At 48.5% G+C, this 20,284-nt stretch overlaps 1 protein-coding gene across 3 annotated transcripts in view; it reads left to right on the top strand.

The window, feature by feature from the left end:
- PTPN6 (protein tyrosine phosphatase non-receptor type 6) overlaps positions 1-15,024 on the top strand; it is a 70,530-nt gene extending 55,506 nt beyond the window's left edge. For 2 of the 3 annotated variants that reach the window (XM_073684830.1, XM_073684828.1), the window contains 9 exons: positions 614-693; positions 938-1,087; positions 1,408-1,539; positions 2,057-2,211; positions 4,195-4,262; positions 5,011-5,162; positions 5,389-5,468; positions 5,558-5,683; positions 14,890-15,024. In XM_073684830.1, coding sequence (XP_073540931.1) covers positions 614-693; positions 938-1,087; positions 1,408-1,539; positions 2,057-2,211; positions 4,195-4,262; positions 5,011-5,162; positions 5,389-5,468; positions 5,558-5,678 — 938 coding nt within the window. In that variant the 3' untranslated portion in view covers positions 5,679-5,683; positions 14,890-15,024. Of the gene's footprint in view, positions 1-613; positions 694-937; positions 1,088-1,407; positions 1,540-2,056; positions 2,212-4,194; positions 4,263-5,010; positions 5,163-5,388; positions 5,469-5,557; positions 5,695-14,889 lie in introns of all 3 variants that reach the window. The other variant, XM_073684829.1, reaches the window with a different exon arrangement.
- The last annotated feature ends 5,260 nt before the right edge of the window (positions 15,025-20,284 follow it).

Genomic DNA, 20,284 nt, shown 5'->3' with positions numbered 1-20,284 from the left:
TGATAGCCGCCCTAAGTGCCAGCTGCCCCATGTGATAGCCGCCCTATGTGATAGCCGTCCCAAGTGCTAGCCGCCTCATGTGATAGCCGCCTCGTGATAGCCGCCCCAAGTGCCAGCCGCCCTATGTGATAGCCATCCTTTGTGATAGCCGCCCCATGTGATAGCCGCCCCATGCGATAGCCGCCCCATGCGATAGCCGCCCTATGCGATAGCCGCCCTAAGTGCCAGCCGCCCTATGCGATAGCCGCCCTAAATGCCAGCCGCTCCCTGGAATAGAGCAGGCGGCCATCTCTGTAGTCTATTAGTGGCGGCCGGTCTCCTAGGTAAGGAGTGCAGCACTTACAAGCGCTTTGCTTTACAGCTCGTAAGCGCTGCTTCAGTGCCCTGTGACTTCTGATTGATTTTCCTCTGCTTGGAGCATGGGAGATCGCACGGTTGAGACCAGCAGCGTGATCGTGCCATTGATCCCAACTCTCAACCTTTTGGGGTGCACTGCCCCCCAGTAAGCACATAGCTCCTAAAAAAAAAAAGATGATGAGACAACCCCTTTAAGTCAGAACCATTAAATAATTTTTCTTTAATTTTGCCTTTTTTTTTCTCTCCTTTTTTCTAGTTGACCACACGAGAGTCATTCTACATAACGGAGACCCAAACGTTCCAGGCTCCGATTATATCAACGCCAATTACGTGACGGTGAGTCGCATGGATACAAAGGAGGATGGAAAGTAACTTGTCTGCAGGAGATGCTGAAAAGAAGAACTTCTGGAAGAAGTGACATAAAAGTTTTTACATTTACTTTCAAGTTGATCTTGGATAATTTGGATTGTGGGGTCACAAGCTTTCAAGGGGTCCTTGACCATTTCTTCATCTATCCAGAAAAGATATAAAAAAGTGACTATTTTCAGATTTTAAAAGGTTTTTTTTTGTTCTTTCTTAGAACCAACTAATTGGTGAAGATGAACCCTCCAAACGCTTCATTGCTTCTCAGGGGTGTTTAGCGTCCACCACGGGAGACTTCTGGCAGATGGTTTGGCAGGAGAATAGCCGGGTCATAGTGATGACCACCAAAGAAATAGAGAAGGGGCGGGTGAGGTTTCTTGTTTTCTATTTCATCCTGGTTTGTTTTTAGAAATTCTTTTATATTTTTAGTCTATATTTGTTTGGTCAGAGCTCCAGATCCTCTGAAATGGCATAGAAATTACACTCTGCGACCACGAGGGGGAGCTCACAGCTCAGTTTTATTACTGACATCAATGTGTGTGCAGTGAGCTCCCCCTAGTGGTGGCAGCAGGAGTTTTATGATCTAACTTTCTGCTACATTTTTCTCTTCTTGTTTTGCTTTTATCTTTATTTCCTAATGCCACCACCTTTCAAGGCTCGATTAACTCTCATTCCATTTAATTCTAGACTAAATGTGTACTTTACTGGCCGGAGGCACCTGGGACCAAGGAGTTTGGAAACTTTTCGGTTGAACTTTATAAGGAACATGAAGCCATGGAGTACAAGATCCGGGTTCTACGAGTGACCTGTCTTAAGGATGTAAGTATGCAGCTGAGCACCTGGGAAATTCTCTGTGTATAATTTTGCAAACTAATATTTTTACTTTTCAAAAATTAAAAAAATTAATTCAAAAATAAATAAATAAAAAATGACGTAATGAAACAGTGAAGGAAATCACCATCAAAGAGCAACAATGAAATACAATAGAGACATTAATATGATCTGTACTTTTTAGAATAGAAACGTCCAATGTCGAAAGTAGTTTCCAGATTATCAGAACATAGATACTGTATAATTTCAATAATCCGGCAACTACATCTCCGGTGTCTTGGGTCGCACAGATTTTCTGTGATAACGGACTAGGAAATAAAGGATTACGATTTTCCGATTGAAAGGGCTCCTCTCCCGTGTAGGATTTTTGGTCTGTGCCGGATTATCAGAATTTTGCTGTATATCAAATATCAGAATTATAGCAAAAGCTCAGTAGTAATGTCACCATCTGTAGACTGTGCCCCCCATCGTGGCAGGGTCTCAGACTATGTGCTTGTGTTCTCAGGGGGGCAAGACCCGGGAAATCTTTCACTACCAGTACCTGAGCTGGCCGGACCACGGCGTGCCCACCGACCCTGGCGGCGTCCTGAGCTTTCTAGGGGAGGTCAACCGCACGCAGGAAAGCATTCCTGCCGCCGGACCCATCATTGTCCATTGCAGGTAACGCCACAAGCATCGGTCGTGCTCCAGTCACATCCAGAGCAGCATACAAATACAGTTATATGAAAAAGTTTGGGCACCCCTATTAATCTTAAGCTTAATGTTTTATAAAAAATTGGTGTTTTTGCAACAGCTATTTCAGTTTGATATATGTAATAACTGTTGGACACAGTAATGTTTCTGCCTTGAAATGAGGTTTATTGTACTAACAGAAAATGTGCAATCTGCATTCAAACAAAATTTGACAGGTGCATAAGTATGGGCACCTCACCAGAAAAGTGACATTAATATTTAGTAGATCCTCCTTTTGCAAAAATAACAGCCTCTAGTCGCTTCCTGTAGCTTTTAATGAGTTCCTGGATCCTGGATGAAGGTATTTTTGACCATTCCTCTTTACAAAACAATTCCAGTTCAGTTAAGTTTGATGGTCACCGAGCATGGACAGCCCTCTTCAAATGATCCCACAGACGTTCAATGATATTCAGGTCTGGGGACTGGGATGGCCATTCCAGAACATTGTAATTGTTCCTCTCCATGAATGCCTGAGTAGATTTGGAGCGGTGTTTTGGATCATTGTCTTGCTGAAAGATCCATCCCCTGCGTAACTTCAACTTTATCACTGATTCTTGAACATTATTGTCAAGAATCTGCTGATACTGAGTGGAATCCATGCGTCCCTCAACTTTAACAAGATTCCCAGTGCCGGCTATGGCCACACAGCCCCAAAGCATGATGAAACCGCCACCAAATTTTACTGTGGGTAGCATGTGTTTTTCTTGGAATGCTGTGTTTTTTTGCCGCCATGCATAACGCCTTTTTGTATGACCAAACAACTCAATCTTGGTTTCATCAGTCCACAGGACCTTCTTCCAAAAAGAAATTGGCTTCCCCAAATGTGCTTTTGCATACCTCAGCTGACTCTGTTTGTGGCGTGCTTGCAGAAACGGCTTCCTTCGCATCACTCTCCCATACAGCTTCTCCTTGTGCAAAGTGCGTTGTATAGTTGACCGATGCACAGTGACACCATCTGCAGCAAGTTGATGCTGCAGCTCTCTGGAGGTGGTCTGAGGATTGTCCTTGACTGATCTCACCATTCTTCTTCTCTGCCTTTCTGATGTTTTTCTTGGCCTGCCACTTCTGGCCTTAACAAGAACTGTCCCTGTGCTCTTCCATTTCCTTACTATGTTCCTCACAGTGGAAACTGACAGGTTAAATCTCTGAGACAGCTTTTTGTATCCTTCCCCTGAACAACTATGTTGAATAATCTTTGTTTTCAGATCATTTGACAGTTGTTTTGAGGAGCCCATGATGCCACTCTTCAGAGGAGATTCAAACAGGAGAACAACTTGCAAGTGGCCACTTTAAGTAGCTTTTCTCATGATTGCATTCACCTGGCTATGAAGTTCAAAGCTCAATGAGGTTACAAAACCAAAAAAAGTGCTTTAGTAAGTCAGTAAAAAGTATTTAAAACAAGAAAATGATAAGGGTGCCCATACTTATGCACCTGTCAAATTTTGTTTGAATGCAGATTGCACTTTTTCTGTTAGTACAATAAACCTCATTTCAAGGCAGAAACATTACTGTGTCCAACAGTTATTACATATATCAAACTTAAATAGCTGTTGCAAAAACACCAATTTTTATAAAATATTAAGCTTAAGATTAATAGGGGTGCCCAAACTTTTTCATATAACTGTAATAATCCTGACGTTTAGTTAACCCTCTAATTGCTGGATCTGGACTCGCCCTCCTGCCTTCTACTGGTCCCGGTTCTGTACAGACCGTGCGGTGATGAGCGTCTGACAGATTGCTTATGGCAGGCGGCAGAATTCTGAATGCAGCTCTGGATGTGGCTAGAGTAGGAAACCTAATCTATGTCAGACCAGCAAGTCAAGCCCTCAACAATAGATGTAGATAGATGCCTCCTCTGCCTCGTGGTGGCCAGAAGTGCATCACTCGTTGCCTCCTCTGCTCTTTTCGCAGCGCCGGGATTGGCCGCACCGGGACCATTATCGTTATTGACATGTTGGTTGACACCATCCAGACAAAAGGTAAGAAGAAACCAAGATGTCTTCCTGCTGGGCTTGTGTTTAAAGGGGAGCATCGCTCCGCTGCCTCCTGGTTACTGGGGGGACGGGGGCACTCCTGAAGATTGACAGTTCGGACCAGCAGCATCATCACATCGCTGGTCCCGAACTGTGCGCTCCCCAATGTGCCGATCCCACCAGCTTCAGAGCAAGTGATTACAAGCTCCACAGCAAAAAGCTTGTAAGTGCTGCGCTCCTTGCCACCTCTGCAGTAGTGGCCGGTAACCTAGGCAATGAATAGTAAATGATAACATTAAAAATCTCTCCATGCTGGAGAACCGAGAGGATCAGAGCTGCAGTGAAAAGCATAGGGGGCAGGCAGTCTGAGCCTCTGATAAGACAGGAGGTAGATTTCAGACAACTACAGACCCCATCAGACAATAGTTGGGCCATAAAGCTGAGACTACATGGCGACTTTGCTGGTCACTTAATGCTGGTGAAGGGAGTTGCATACTCGCCGGACAGGAGCCCTGTGAACCGTCTCCTACCTGCCGGCGTCCCCGGCTCCTCTTCTCATCTGTAGGCTCGTCGTTGCCGCTCACACATGACATTGCACCGAGCCTTGTAACCAGATAAGAAGCCGGGGACGCCGGCAGGTAGGAGGCGGTTCACAGGGCTCCTGTCCGGCGACCATGGACCGATGAATCCTGGGAATAACCGATTTGCTCATCTCTTCCGCTCCCGTCTGTGACTGCTCCCGTGTCGCCTCTAGGTCTGGACTGTGACATCGACGTGCAGAAAACCATCCAGATGGTGCGGTCGCAGCGCTCGGGGATGGTGCAGACGGAGGCGCAGTACCGCTTTACCTACGCCGCCATAGCCCAGTACATCGACTCGGCCAAACACAAACTGCAGGCGCTGGAGGTACGGGCAGTGCGGCCGCTCCATGGAGACCTTATCTGATGACAATTCCTTTAGTGCAGAATCTGATAATCCGGCACTGTGATGCGGAATCTCGGATGTGTCTCCTGGTGGAATCCAGATTATACAGCGTTCTGTACCGGACGATCAGAGAATTTCTGGACTGAAGGAACTGTACTGTATACGGTGATGTGACCCCCAATGAAAAGAAAAAATTCTCCCCCCACAGAGAACGAAGACGGCCGAGTCGGAATACGGAAACCTGGGTCTGTCTATGTCCAAGATGAAGGTCACACGGAGTTCCTCCAAGTAAGATGTCCTTCCCCTCCAGTGTCAATGTAGCCCCCTGACGTCTGGTGCCCCCCGCGTTCTCACGCCCGACGTCTGCTGGGTTTCAGGCCTAAAGATGAAGGAACGGTTTACGAAAATCTGAGCGGCAGGAAAGACAAAAAAGAAAAGGTGAACAAGAAGACGTCATCGGAACGGGAGAAACCGCGGACCTCCGTGAAGAAGAAGTGACCCAAGTGAGACCACGGTATCACTAGTGATAGGCTTAGATACAGCACAGCATCACACAGGACAGGCTTAGATACAGCACAGTATCACACAGGACAGGCTTAGATACAGCATAGTATCACTGGACGGGTTTAGATACAGCATAGTATCACACTACACGGGCTTAGATACAACACAGGACGTGCTTAGATACAGCACAGCATCACACAGGACAGGCTTAGATACAGCACAGTATCACACAGGACAGGCTTAGATACAGCACAGTATCACACTGGACGGGTTTAGATACAGCATAGTATCACACTGGACGGGCTTAGATACAGCACAGCATCACACAGGACGGGCTTAGATACAGCACAGTATCACACAGGACGTGCTTAAATACAGCACAGTAGCACACAGTACAGGCTTAGGTACAACACAGCATCACACAGGACGTGCTTAGATACAGCACAGCATCACACTGGACGGGCTTAGATACAGCACAGCATCACACTGGACGGGTTTAGATACAGCATAGTATCACTGGACGGGTTTAGATACAGCATAGTATCACACTAGACGGGTTTAGATACAGCATAGTATCACACTGGACGGGTTTAGATACAGCATAGTATCACACTAGACGGGCTTAGATACTGCACAGCATCACACAGGACGGGCTTAGATACAGCACAGGGCTGGAGTCCATCTGTGCAAATATTTTCCAGCTTTTTAAAAAGTCGCATTTGATGAATTGGTCGCAAAGAAGTGGAAAACAAAAGAAATAACAAAACACTAACATGATGAAGATCTGAACAGAAAATAAACATTAATGAGGAGCAAATTGAAAGAAGAATAAGACGCAAATAAAAAACAGGCGATTAAAATGAAAAACTAGACAAAAGTGTGAATACAATAATGACTCGAGCTCTACAGGTTTATTAACACATCTAAAATAAAATACACAGACGAGATTAGTGCAGAGACAACACGGTAAAACAGACGGGAGAGGAGAACACCTGGGTAAAGTGTCCACCTGCAATGTCAATGTCTACCACAAGATGGCAGTGTACAAACCACAAACGCTAACAACCCAGAAATTTTGCGTTCCATCAAAGAGAAACAAATGGGGGTAAATAAATGGGGTAAAAGAAAAGTCAAGAAATATTAGGCACTAACCCACTCGACAAACATGGGGTCCCAATATTAGGCTCCCAGGAAGGCTGACAATAATAACAAAAAAAAAAAGAAGTAGCAACCACCCCTTGAAGTGGGCACATGAACAAGAGTTCCCGCAATAATACAGAGTGACCTAGGGTAGAACAGCAGGGACGCACCGCACCAAATGCGCTTTTTTCCTTGGTAAGCTTCATCTCGGGTCACTTTGTATTACTGCAGGAATATATATTTCTCCTTTACGCACCGCAAACATTTCTGGGTTTTCTGCTCTTGTGGTTATACACTGCCATCTTCTGGTATACATTGACATTGCAGGGTGGACACTTTATCCGGGTGTTCTCTTCTGATTGTATTCTCATCTAGTCTCTGTACTAATCCCGTCTGTGTAGTTTATTTTAGATCTATTAATAATGTTTGTGGGTTTCTCTTGGGCTTTGCTTGTATTGGTACCAATAAGCTGGTACATGTGGGTACATGGTACATTCTGGATTTAGATACAGCAAACAGAATTACACACAAAAGGTTTAGATCCACCATCCAGCATATCACATCTAAACAGGCTTGGATACAGCAGCTCAGAAAATAGAAAAGCAAATATAAAGGATTCGCATTGTCATCTTTGCAGACAGTATTAAAGACCGGTTCAGATACTCCAGCACAATAGACAGTATGACGGGATCAGATACACGACCTCTGCGGGCGGCATCAGAGGATCAGACACACGACCTCTGCAGGCGGCATCAGGGGATCAGATACACGACCTCTGCGGGCGGCATCAGAGGATCAGACACACGACCTCTGCAGGCGGCATCAGGGGATCAGATACACGACCTCTGCGGGCGGCATCAGAGGATCAGACACACGACCTCTGCTGGCGGCATCAGGGGATCAGATACACAACCTCTGCGGGCGGCATCAGAGGATCAGACACACGACCTCTGCAGGCGGCATCAGGGGATCAGATACACGACCTCTGCGGGCGTCATCAGGGGATCAGATACACGACCTCTGCAGGCGGCATCAGGGGATCAGACACACGACCTCTGCAGGCGGCATCAGAGGATCAGACACACGACCTCTGCAGGTGGCATCAGAGGATCAGACACACGACCTCTGCAGGCGGCATCAGGGGATCAGATACACGACCTCTGCGGGCGGCATCAGATGATCAGATACACGACCTCTGCGGGCGGCATCAGATGATCAGATACACGACCTCTGCAGGCGGCATCAGAGGATCAGATACACGACCTCTGCAGGCGGCATCAGAGGATCAGACACACGACCTCTGCGGGCGGCATCAGATGATCAGATACACGACCTCTGCGGGCGTCATCAGGGGATCAGATACACGACCTCTGCAGGCGGCATCAGGGGATCAGACACACGACCTCTGCAGGCGGCATCAGAGGATCAGACACACGACCTCTGCAGGCGGCATCAGAGGATCAGACACACGACCTCTGCGGGCGGCATCAGGGGATCAGATACACGACCTCTGCGGGCGGAATCAGATGATCAGATACACGACCTCTGCGGGCGGCATCAGAGGATCAGACACAAGACTTCTGCGGGCGGCATCAGAGGATCAGATACACGACCTCTGCGGGCGGCATCAGGGGATCAGATACACGACCTCTGCGGGCGGCATCAGGGGATCAGATACACAACCTCTGCAGGCGGCATCAGAGGATCAGACACACGACCTCTGCAGGCGGCATCAGGGGATCAGATACACAACCTCTGCAGGCGGCATCAGGGGATCAGACACACGACCTCTGCAGGCGGCATCAGGGGATCAGATACACAACCTCTGCAGGCGGCATCAGGGGATCAGACACACGACCTCTGCAGGCGGCATCAGGGGATCAGATACACGACCTCTGCAGGCGGCATCAGGGGATCAGATACACAACCTCTGCAGGCGGCATCAGGGGATCAGACACACGACCTCTGCAGGCGGCATCAGGGGATCAGATACACGACCTCTGCAGGCGGCATCAGAGGATCAGACACACGACCTCTGCAGGCGGCATCAGAGGATCAGACACACGACCTCTGCGGGCAGCATCAGATCATCAGACACACGACCTCTGCAGGCAGCATCAGAGGATCAGATATACGACCTCTGCGGGCGGCATCAGATACACGACCTCTGCGGGCGGCATCAGGGGATCAGATACACGACCTCTGCAGGCGGCATCAGAGGATCAGATACACGACCTCTGCAGGCTGCATCAGAGGATCAGACACACGACCTCTGCAGGTGGCATCAGAGGATCAGACACACGACCTCTGCAGGCAGCATCAGAGGATCAGATACACGACCTCTGCGGGCGGCATCAGATACACGACCTCTGCGGGCGGCATCAGGGGATCAGATACACGACCTCTGCAGGCGGCATCAGGGGATCAGATACACGACCTCTACGGGCGGCATCAGGGGATCAGATACACGACCTTTGCTGGCGGCATCAGATGATCAGATACACGACCTCTGCGGGCGGCATCAGGGGATCAGATACACGACCTTTGCGGGTGGAATCAGGGGATCAGATACACAACCTCTGCGGGGGCATCGGGATCAGATACACGACCTCTGCAGGCGGCATCAGGGGATCAGATACACAACCTCTGTGGGCAGCATCAGGGGATCTGATACACGACCTCTGCGGGCGCATCGGGGGATCAGACCCACGACCTCTGCAGGCAGCATCAGATGATCAGATACACGACCTCTGCAGGCGGCATCAGGGGATCAGATACACGACCTTTGCGGGTGGAATCAGGGGATAAGATACACGACCTCTGCGGGCGGCATCAGGGGATCAGATACACAACCTCTGCGGGCAGCATCAGGGGATCTGATACACGACCTCTGCGGGCGGCATCAGGGGATCGGATACACGACCTCTGCGAGCGGCATCAGGGGATCTGATACACGACCTCTGCGGGCGGCATCGGGGGATCAGATACACGACCTCTGCAGGCAGCATCAGGGGATCAGATACACGACCTCTGCGGGCAGCATCAGGGGATCTGATACACGACCTCTGCAGGTGGCATCAGGGGATCTGATACACGACCTCTGCGGGTGGCATCAGGGGATCAGACCCACGACCTCTGCAGGCAGCATCAGATGATCAGATACACGACCTCTGCGGGCGGCATCAGGGGATCAGATACACGACCTTTGCGGGTGGAATCAGGGGATCAGATACACGACCTCTGCGGGCGGCATCAGGGGATCAGATACACGACCTCTGCAGGCGGCATCAGGGGATCAGATACACGACCTCTACGGGCTGCATCAGGGGATCAGATACACGACCTTTGCGGGCGGCATCAGATGATCAGATACACGACCTCTGCGGGCGGCATCAGGGGATCAGATACACGACCTTTGCGGGTGGAATCAGGGGATCAGATACACGACCTCTGCGGGCGGCATCAGGGGATCAGATACACAACCTCTGCGGGCAGCATCAGGGGATCTGATACACGACCTCTGCGGGCGGCATCAGGGGATCGGATACACGACCTCTGCGGGCGGCATCGGGGGATCAGATACACGACCTCTGCAGGCAGCATCAGGGGATCAGATACACGACCTCTGCGGGCAGCATCAGGGGATCTGATACACGACCTCTGCAGGTGGCATCAGGGGATCTGATACATGACCTCTGCAGGTGGCATCAGGGGATCTGATACACGACCTCTGCAGGCAGCATCAGGGGATCAGATACACGACCTCTGCGGGCGGCATCAGGGGATCTGATACACGACCTCTGCAGGCGGCATCAGGGGATCAGACCCACGACCTCTGCAGGCAGCATCAGATGATCAGATACACGACCTCTGCGGGCGGCATCAGGGGATCAGATACACGACCTTTGCGGGTGGAATCAGGGGATCAGATACACGACCTCTGCGGGCGGCATCAGGGGATCAGATACACGACCTCTGCAGGCGGCATCAGGGGATCAGATACACGACCTCTACGGGCTGCATCAGGGGATCAGATACACGACCTTTGCGGGCGGCATCAGATGATCAGATACACGACCTCTGCGGGCAGCATCAGGGGATCAGATATACGACCTCTGCTGGTGGAATCAGGGGATCAGATACACGACCTCTGCGGGCGGCATCAGGGGATCAGATACACGACCTCTGCAGGCGGCATTAGGGGATCAGATACATGACCTCTGCGGGCAGCATCAGGGGATCTGATACACGACCTCTGCAAGCGGCATCAGGGGATCTGATACACGACCTCTGCGGGTGGCATCAGGGGATCAGACCCACGACCTCTGCAGGCAGCATCAGATGATCAGATACATGACCTCTGTGGGCGGCATCAGGGGATCAGATACACGACCTTTGCGGGTGGAATCAGGGGATCAGATACACGACCTCTGCGGGCGGCATCAGGGGATCAGATACACGACCTCTGCAGGCGGCATCAGGGGATCAGATACACGACCTCTACGGGCAGCATCAGGGGATCTGATACACGACCTCTGCAGGTGGCATCAGGGGATCTGATACACGACCTCTGCGGGTGGCATCAGGGGATCAGATCCACGACCTCTGCAGGCAGCATCAGATGATCAGATACACGACCTCTGCGGGCGGCATCAGGGGATCAGATACACGACCTTTGCGGGTGGAATCAGGGGATCAGATACACGACCTCTGCGGGCGGCATCAGGGGATCAGATACACGACCTCTGCAGGCGGCATCAGGGGATCAGATACACGACCTCTACGGGCGGCATCAGGGGATCAGATACACGACCTCTACGGGCGGCATCAGGGGATCAGATACACGACCTCTGCGGGCGGCATCAGGGGATCAGATACACGACCTCTACGGGCTGCATCAGGGGATCAGATACACGACCTCTGCGGGCGGCATCAGGGGATCGGATACACGACCTCTGCGAGCGGCATCAGGGGATCTGATACACGACCTCTGCGGGCGGCATCGGGGGATCAGATACACGACCTCTGCAGGCAGCCTCAGGGGATCTCATACACGACCTCTGCGGGCGGCATCAGGGGATCGGATACACGACCTCTGCGAGCGGCATCAGGGGATCGGATACACGACCTCTGCGGGCGGCATCGGGGGATCAGATACACGACCTCTGCAGGCAGCATCAGGGGATCAGATACACGACCTCTGCGGGCAGCATCAGGGGATCTGATACACGACCTCTGCGGGCGGCATCAGGGGATCGGATACACGACCTCTGCGAGCGGCATCAGGGGATCTGATGCACGACCTCTGCGGGCAGCATCAGGGGATCAGATACACGACCTCTGCGGGCAGCATCAGGGGATCTGATACACGACCTCTGCAGGTGGCATCAGGGGATCTGATACACGACCTCTGCAGGCGGCATCAGGGGATCAGACCCACGACCTCTGCAGGCAGCATCAGATGATCAGATACACGACCTCTGCGGGCGGCATCAGGGGTTCAGATACACGACCTTTGCGGGTGGAATCAGGGGATCAGATACACGACCTCTGCGGGCGGCATCAGGGGATCAGATACACGACCTCTGCGGGCGGCATCAGGGGATCAGATACACGACCTCTGCAGGCGGCATCAGGGGATCAGATACACGACCTCTACGGGCAGCATCAGGGGATCTGATACACGACCTCTGCAGGTGGCATCAGGGGATCTGATACACGACCTCTGCGGGTGGCATCAGGGGATCAGATCCACGACCTCTGCAGGCAGCATCAGATGATCAGATACACGACCTCTGCGGGCGGCATCAGGGGATCAGATACACGACCTTTGCGGGTGGAATCAGGGGATCAGATACACGACCTCTGCGGGCGGCATCAGGGGATCAGATACACGACCTCTGCAGGCGGCATCAGGGGATCAGATACACGACCTCTACGGGCGGCATCAGGGGATCAGATACACGACCTCTACGGGCGGCATCAGGGGATCAGATACACGACCTCTGCGGGCGGCATCAGGGGATCAGATACACGACCTCTACGGGCTGCATCAGGGGATCAGATACACGACCTCTGCGGGCGGCATCAGGGGATCGGATACACGACCTCTGCGAGCGGCATCAGGGGATCTGATACACGACCTCTGCGGGCGGCATCGGGGGATCAGATACACGACCTCTGCAGGCAGCCTCAGGGGATCTCATACACGACCTCTGCGGGCGGCATCAGGGGATCGGATACACGACCTCTGCGAGCGGCATCAGGGGATCGGATACACGACCTCTGCGGGCGGCATCGGGGGATCAGATACACGACCTCTGCAGGCAGCATCAGGGGATCAGATACACGACCTCTGCGGGCAGCATCAGGGGATCTGATACACGACCTCTGCGGGCGGCATCAGGGGATCGGATACACGACCTCTGCGAGCGGCATCAGGGGATCTGATGCACGACCTCTGCGGGCAGCATCAGGGGATCAGATACACGACCTCTGCGGGCAGCATCAGGGGATCTGATACACGACCTCTGCAGGTGGCATCAGGGGATCTGATACACGACCTCTGCAGGCGGCATCAGGGGATCAGACCCACGACCTCTGCAGGCAGCATCAGATGATCAGATACACGACCTCTGCGGGCGGCATCAGGGGTTCAGATACACGACCTTTGCGGGTGGAATCAGGGGATCAGATACACGACCTCTGCGGGCGGCATCAGGGGATCAGATACACGACCTCTGCAGGCGGCATCAGGGGATCAGATACACGACCTCTACGGGCTGCATCAGGGGATCAGATACACGACCTTTGCGGGCGGCATCAGATGATCAGATACACGACCTCTGCGGGCGGCATCAGGGGATCAGATACACGACCTCTGCGGGCGGCATCAGGGGATCAGATACACGACCTCTGCAGGCGGCATCAGGGGATCAGATACACAACCTCTGTGGGCAGCATCAGGGGATCTGATACACGACCTCTGCGGGCGCATCGGGGGATCAGACCCACGACCTCTGCGGGCGGCATCAGGGGATCAGATGCACGACCTTTGCGGGTGTAATCAGGGGATCAGATACACGACCTCTGTGGGCGGCATCAGGGGATCAGATACACGACCTCTGCAGGCGGCATCAGGGGATCAGATACACGACCTCTGCAGGCGGCATCAGGGGATCAGATACACGACCTTTGCGGGTGGAATCAGGGGATCAGATACACGACCTCTGCGGGCGGCATCAGATGATCAGATACACGACCTCTGCAGGCGGCATCAGGGGATCAGATACACGACCTCTGCAGGCGGCATCAGGGGATCAGATACACGACCTTTGCGGGTGGAATCAGGGGATCAGATACACGACCTCTGCGGGCGGCATCAGGGGATCAGATACACGACCTCTGCGGGCGGCATCAGGGGATTGGATACACGACCTCTGCAGGCGGCATCGGGGGATTGGATACACAACCATAACACATGACATCACTTACATCCACCAGTAGATGAGATGATTGCAGTGTACACTGAGCGCCCCCTTATGGTAAAGTGCTGTATATACAAGCTCGGTGCTGGAAGTTTCCACAATGAGCATTTCTTGTTTCTTCATTGTGCAAAAAAAAACAAAAACGCTTCGTCTCAGACTGTTCCAGCAAAGTGGACGGGATTTCCCCAAATCTCATCCTGTGCTTTTCTTTTTATATTGCATAAGCTGCGGTGTGATTTTGCAATCTCCAGCATGTCAATCCCTCTTGACGGTAACATGCATTTTTTGGGGGGATTTTCCCCGTAGATTTGATTGAGATACGGAAAATCCGCAGATTATATATATATATATTTTTATTAATGTAACCTGCACATTACTGTATCAATAAAGTTTTATTAAAGCTTAATGACCGGACGCTTCCAACTCAACCAAAAAGGTAAAAACCGCAACTGAAAACAAAATACAAGTGACCTGATTTGGGTAATTAGTGCTGAAAAATCCTCCTGGTGGGAACGTGACCGTACACCTCAGTCTGACCCACTTCTGAATTGATGAATCTCACGTTTTCTTCCCGACAGGTTTCTGCGGACGGATCCCTTCAGAATTTTTTTTACCTGATCCCAGACTGCCTCGGCCCAGCACACAATCTGGACAGTTTTACTAGAAAATGTGACATTTCTGATAATTTAATAAAGTGTTCTGCATGCAGTGAATACCGGCTCGTATATTTAAGCGGCTCTCTAGTTCTGCAGCAATGATGTCCGATCCTGTGTTTAGCAGATTAGTGATATTACTTCGCCAGCAGTTTTGCCTGCAATTACAGCAATGAAGAGATTAGAACCGAGCTGCAATTCCATGTGCAGCCACTAGCAAATATACGGCGCTGTCCCTGGTAAGGGGGAGACTGTGCGAGCGGCACACGTATAGCAGCAACAGAGCGTGCTCAGCCATGCCGCCAATCAGGAGCACATTGTCCTCCGGAATAACAAACGTGAGAGAGTCCCTTTAAAAAAAGGGACTTTGTGCACCATACATTTAAGTACACCTTCTCACCGGCTTGTTTTCCATCTATCTCTGCTAAGCTGTCAATCAAAGGGGAGGGTGGAGTTTGAAGGAAACCAAGCAGGTGGGAATGTGCACTTAAATGACCTGTGCACCATGGCTTGGCCAAGTGGCGGTACTGGGACTGATTAGTCATTCCTTGCTGAGAGTCCCTTTAATGCATCCTCTATAACCTGAGAAATAGTGATCAAGTGAATTTTTTTTTTCTGGTTTTGTCCAAGAAATAAAAACTCCGGGATGGAGGGAGCCAAGGACCATGGGGATAACAGTCCTCAAAGTACAATTAAAATACAGTGCTGTGAAAAAGTGTTTGCCCCCTTCCTAATTTCTAATTCTTTGGCATGTTTTTCACACTTCAATGTTTCAGATCACAAAACCAATGTAAATATTAGACAAAGATAACACAAGTAATCACAAAATGCAGTTTTTAAATTAAGGTCTTTATTAAGGGAAAAAGAAATCCAAACCTACAGGGCCCTGTGTGAGAAAGTGATTGCCCCATAAATCCAATAAATGGTTGGACCACCCTTAGCAGCAACAACTGCAATCAAGCGTTTGCGATAACTGGCAATGAGTCTTTACAACGCTCTGGAGGAATTTTAGCCGCTCATCTTTGGGAAATTGTTGTAATTCAGCCACATTGGAGGTTTCCGAGCATGAACCGCCTTTTTAAGGTCCTGCCACAGGATCTCAATCGGATTAAGGTCAGGACTTTGACTAGGCCACTCCAAAGTCTTAATTTTGTTTTTCTTAAGCCATTCAGAGGTGGACTTGATGGTGTGTTTTGGATCATTGTCCTGCGGCATAACCCAAGTGCTCTTCAGCCTGAGATCACAAACGGCTGGTCGGACATTCTCCTTCAGGATTTTTTGGTAGACAGCAGAATTCATGGTTCCATTTACTACAGCAAGTCATCCAGGTCCTGAAGCAGCAAATCCGCCCCAGACCATCACATTACCACCACCATATTTTACTGTTGGTATAATGTTCCTTTTATGAAATGCTGTGTTACTGCTACGCCAGATGTAGTGGGACATACACCTTCCAAAAAAGTTCATACTTTTGTCTCGTCAGTCCAGAGTATTCTTCCAAAAGTCTTGGCGATCATCAAGATGTTTTCTGGCAAAACAGATGAGCTTTTATGTTCCTTTTGCTCAGCAGTGGTTTTCGTCTTGGAACTCTGCCATGCATGCCATTTTTGCCCAGTCTCTTTCTTATGGTGGAGTCATCAACATTGACCTTAACTGAGACAAGTGAGGCCTTCAGTTCTTTAGATGTTGTTGTGGGGTCCTTTGTGACCTCTTGGATAAGTTGTCGCTGCTTTTAGGGTAATTTCGGTCAGCCGGACAATCCTGGGAAGAATAATAATAATTGTTATTTTTATAGCGCCAACATATTCTGCAGCACTTTACAATTTTGGGAATTGGGAAGGTTCACCACTGTTCCATGTTTTCACCTTTTGTGGATAATGGCTCTCACTGTGGTTCGCTTGAGTCCCAAAGCTTTAGAAATGGCTTTATGACCTTTTCCACACTGACAGATCTCAAGTACTTTGTTTCTCTATTATACTTGAATTTCTTTGCATCACAGCATGATTTCTAGCTTTTGTAGATATTTTGGTCTACTTCACTTTGTCAGGCAGGTCCTATTTAAGTGATTTCTTAGTAATCAGGCCTGTGTGTTGCTAGGGAAATTGAACTCAACTTCCCAAAGATGTGATAAATCACAGTTAATTTAGGTTTTAAGGGGGAGGGGGCAATCACTTTCACACAGGGCCCTGTAGGTTTGGATTTCTTCTTCCCTCAACAATAAAGACCTTCATTTGAAAACTGCATTTTGTGTTTACTTGTGTAATCAGGAAGGGGACAAACACTTTTTCACACCACTGTATAGAAATCTGTTTAAGGGGGTCCTTGACTCTAGAATCCCAATTTTTATGCTATTTTTTTTGTGGAAAACATATAAGGATTTTTAGGATAGGTTTTTTGTTTTGTTTTTTTTTACACAATATATTTACACGTTTTGAAATATACTTACAAATTTTTAGATCATGAATAAAGTATAAATATGTATTGTAAAAATGCAGTGAAGTGGGCAAAGAAAACAAAAAACAGTGGTGAACAGTGGCTACGCTCCCAGCTATTGTAGCTGTCTGAAACAAGAAAAATATTCTTAATTACTATGGAGAATCGAATTTTGGCACAATTGGAGGCCTGGCAAAATTACAACAACAAAAAAAATGGATTTTGACTTTATTCTGGTTCAGAAGATATGCACTTAATATACTGAAAATGTGTGCACAAGCCCGACTCAGTGGACTAATTGGTTCTGGAGATATCGTGGCAGCCAATTTGAAAAAATGTGGTTTTGAGAAACAACACGTTAAAAGTTTTTTGTACTGATTACACAGAGACACGTTTACTTATGATCAGCTATTCCAGGACCATAGTGACCCTTCCTCAGGCTCGTAAAATTCCTGCAGAGCTGTTCTGTCTTTTCTGCGATGAGATCTGTCGTCTTCCACGGAGTCAGACGAAGCCACTCCGAGCGACTTAAACGAGCCCCGTCCTGAGTGCGCACGTACCTCTCCACCTGCTGTCCAATAGGCATTTCCATCACGTCCGTTACTTTAAGAATTGCCGTAACTCCCTCGTTAAAGATAATTATTGCCAAAATCTTAGCTATGGTCACAATCTTTGCACCTGAATGAAGAAGATGTTTCAGAGCAAAAGTCCAAATGAGTGAGTAATTTTGCGTTCCAGCAAATCATCCGATGACAGTTCTTCATAAATTGGCTTTATTATATACAATACCTTCGCAGTAAGCGGTGGTATATGGTGATGGAAGGTTGCGAGTATACTTTTCGGCTTTACGCCATTTGCACCGGCTCTTTACCCAGTGGGCAGTTGTCTTGTTGTGGTTTATCATCGGTGGAACTTTAATGATAGTACGTGGCCCGTATTTCTTTCCTCATTGCCTCAACGGGGTCTGCATGTCTGTGAATAGCCAAGCCATAATACTTAGTGAGTTCACCAATAACTATCTTAACTTTCCAGCACCTTTGCCACCGATACCTTTATTTTATTTTTTTTCGCTTTGCGAAGTCTAATTCCCATTCTTTTTTTTCCTCTACACGGCCGACAAATTCTTTTCACGACAGTGGCTTCATCTTCATTCACATTTAAAATTCCACTAAATTGTTTTAGCCGTCTCCGTCTCCAATATACTTTCCGTAATGAACTCGGTGCTTCGCCTGCGATCTCAAAAAAAAAAAAAAAATTTCGGTGATGGCGTCGCTCTCCATTTTACAAGCACTGCTTTCATGATTGATGGAGCACCTTTCTTCATGCGTTTCGTACCATTCATTATTTTCCTCAATAGGGTCATCCTTTTTTTTTTTTTTTAAAGGTTCTGCACGCTAAACGCTTGACCCAACCTACTTTTAACCACAGCATCAACTACTTTTTTTCAAATGTTTTCCAATTCGAGTACACACACTAAATAGAGAGGAGAATCCTCTCCACCCCACCCCCATTGTTGAGTCGCCAGAAACTGTTAAATGTGCTGCAACATTTCCAGCTTCATCAACTTCTTGGGTTAAAGTGCAATTGTGTGTATATATATATATATATATATATATATATATATATATATATATATATATATATATATATATATATATATATATATATATATATATATATATATATATATATATATATATATATATATATATATATATATATATATATATATATATATATATATAAGCACAATAAGCGTTATAGCCATGCCATATGCCCATCAAGCCACAAAATAAAATGTAGGCCTTGTCCAACACCTACAAATCGAAAGACAAATGATTCCAAATGCCCGGTCAATAATTGATGAGGAATCAACGGAAACATTGTTACGGCAGCGCTTGACATTAATGTCAGGTCGTATACCTCGATGAATTTTTTTTTTTTTTTCTTTTCGCAAGTTTTCCCATATTAGCAACGATTTAATTGTCAAAAAAAATTCACAACGCAGTAACCAAATTTTCTCAAAACAGGAAACTCGATATTTTTCAAAGTTCTTTGTGAGCTTGTTGGCAAAAAAAAAAACAATACTGAATCCTGTTCGCTCGTGTGTCGGTTGCCTTAAAATATCTGTGGTTTTTTTTTTTAGGACGATATGTGGACTCTCTTTATAATCTCGACCCTTTATCCATTTCCACAAATTTTTTAAACTTCTAAAAAATTCATGAAAAACTTAGTTAGCGGCCGGCCACTCACCGCGACGTCATTAGCGGCCACTCACCGCGACGTCATTAGCGGCCACTCACCGCGACGTCATTAGCGGCCACTCACCGCGACGTTCACCACAGATCGCCTACAGCAACCAGCGTGCAGCCTCCAGCATTGAAGCTGCTGAGGTAAAGTGAAAGCTGAGCTCTGATTGGTTGCATGGGATAACTAGAGCAGTCTGACTGTGAGGCAGATTCCATAGCTGAGATGTCAGATCCTTCAGGACACAGTCTCTGCTGTATATACATTCACCTATTAGATCTCTGATCAGTGTGAGGTGATTACTAAGGCCACGGCCCCATTAATCAGTATTTTTTTTCTCAGCAGTGGGTAATAAACGCAGAAACGGTGACTTGTTTCTATTCTACCTTTTCTCTGATGGTTCCTCACCTGGTTTTGGCTCCTACTCCTGAGGAAAAAATACTGACCAAATACTGACCAAATACTGATAGTATTAGGACTTTAGGGCCACGGCCCCACTAAGGACCTTTTTTTTTTTTTTTTTTTTATAATGCTGCCCAAAAATTGACTATCTATTGGGCAACTTAATCAAAAAAACTAAGAAAGTATACACACATACAAGGCCGACAGAACGCTCCATTGTGCGTCCCGCGGTCCGAGC

The sequence above is a fragment of the Phyllobates terribilis genome, unplaced genomic scaffold, assembly GCF_046119375.1.
Source record: "Phyllobates terribilis strain yellow unplaced genomic scaffold, ASM4611937v1 Scaffold_5__5_contigs__length_657084704, whole genome shotgun sequence".
In the NCBI taxonomy this organism is placed as follows: Eukaryota; Metazoa; Chordata; class Amphibia; order Anura; family Dendrobatidae; genus Phyllobates; species Phyllobates terribilis.
Note: the sequence above shows the minus strand (reverse complement) of the source record. Positions and strands in the feature narration are given on the sequence as shown.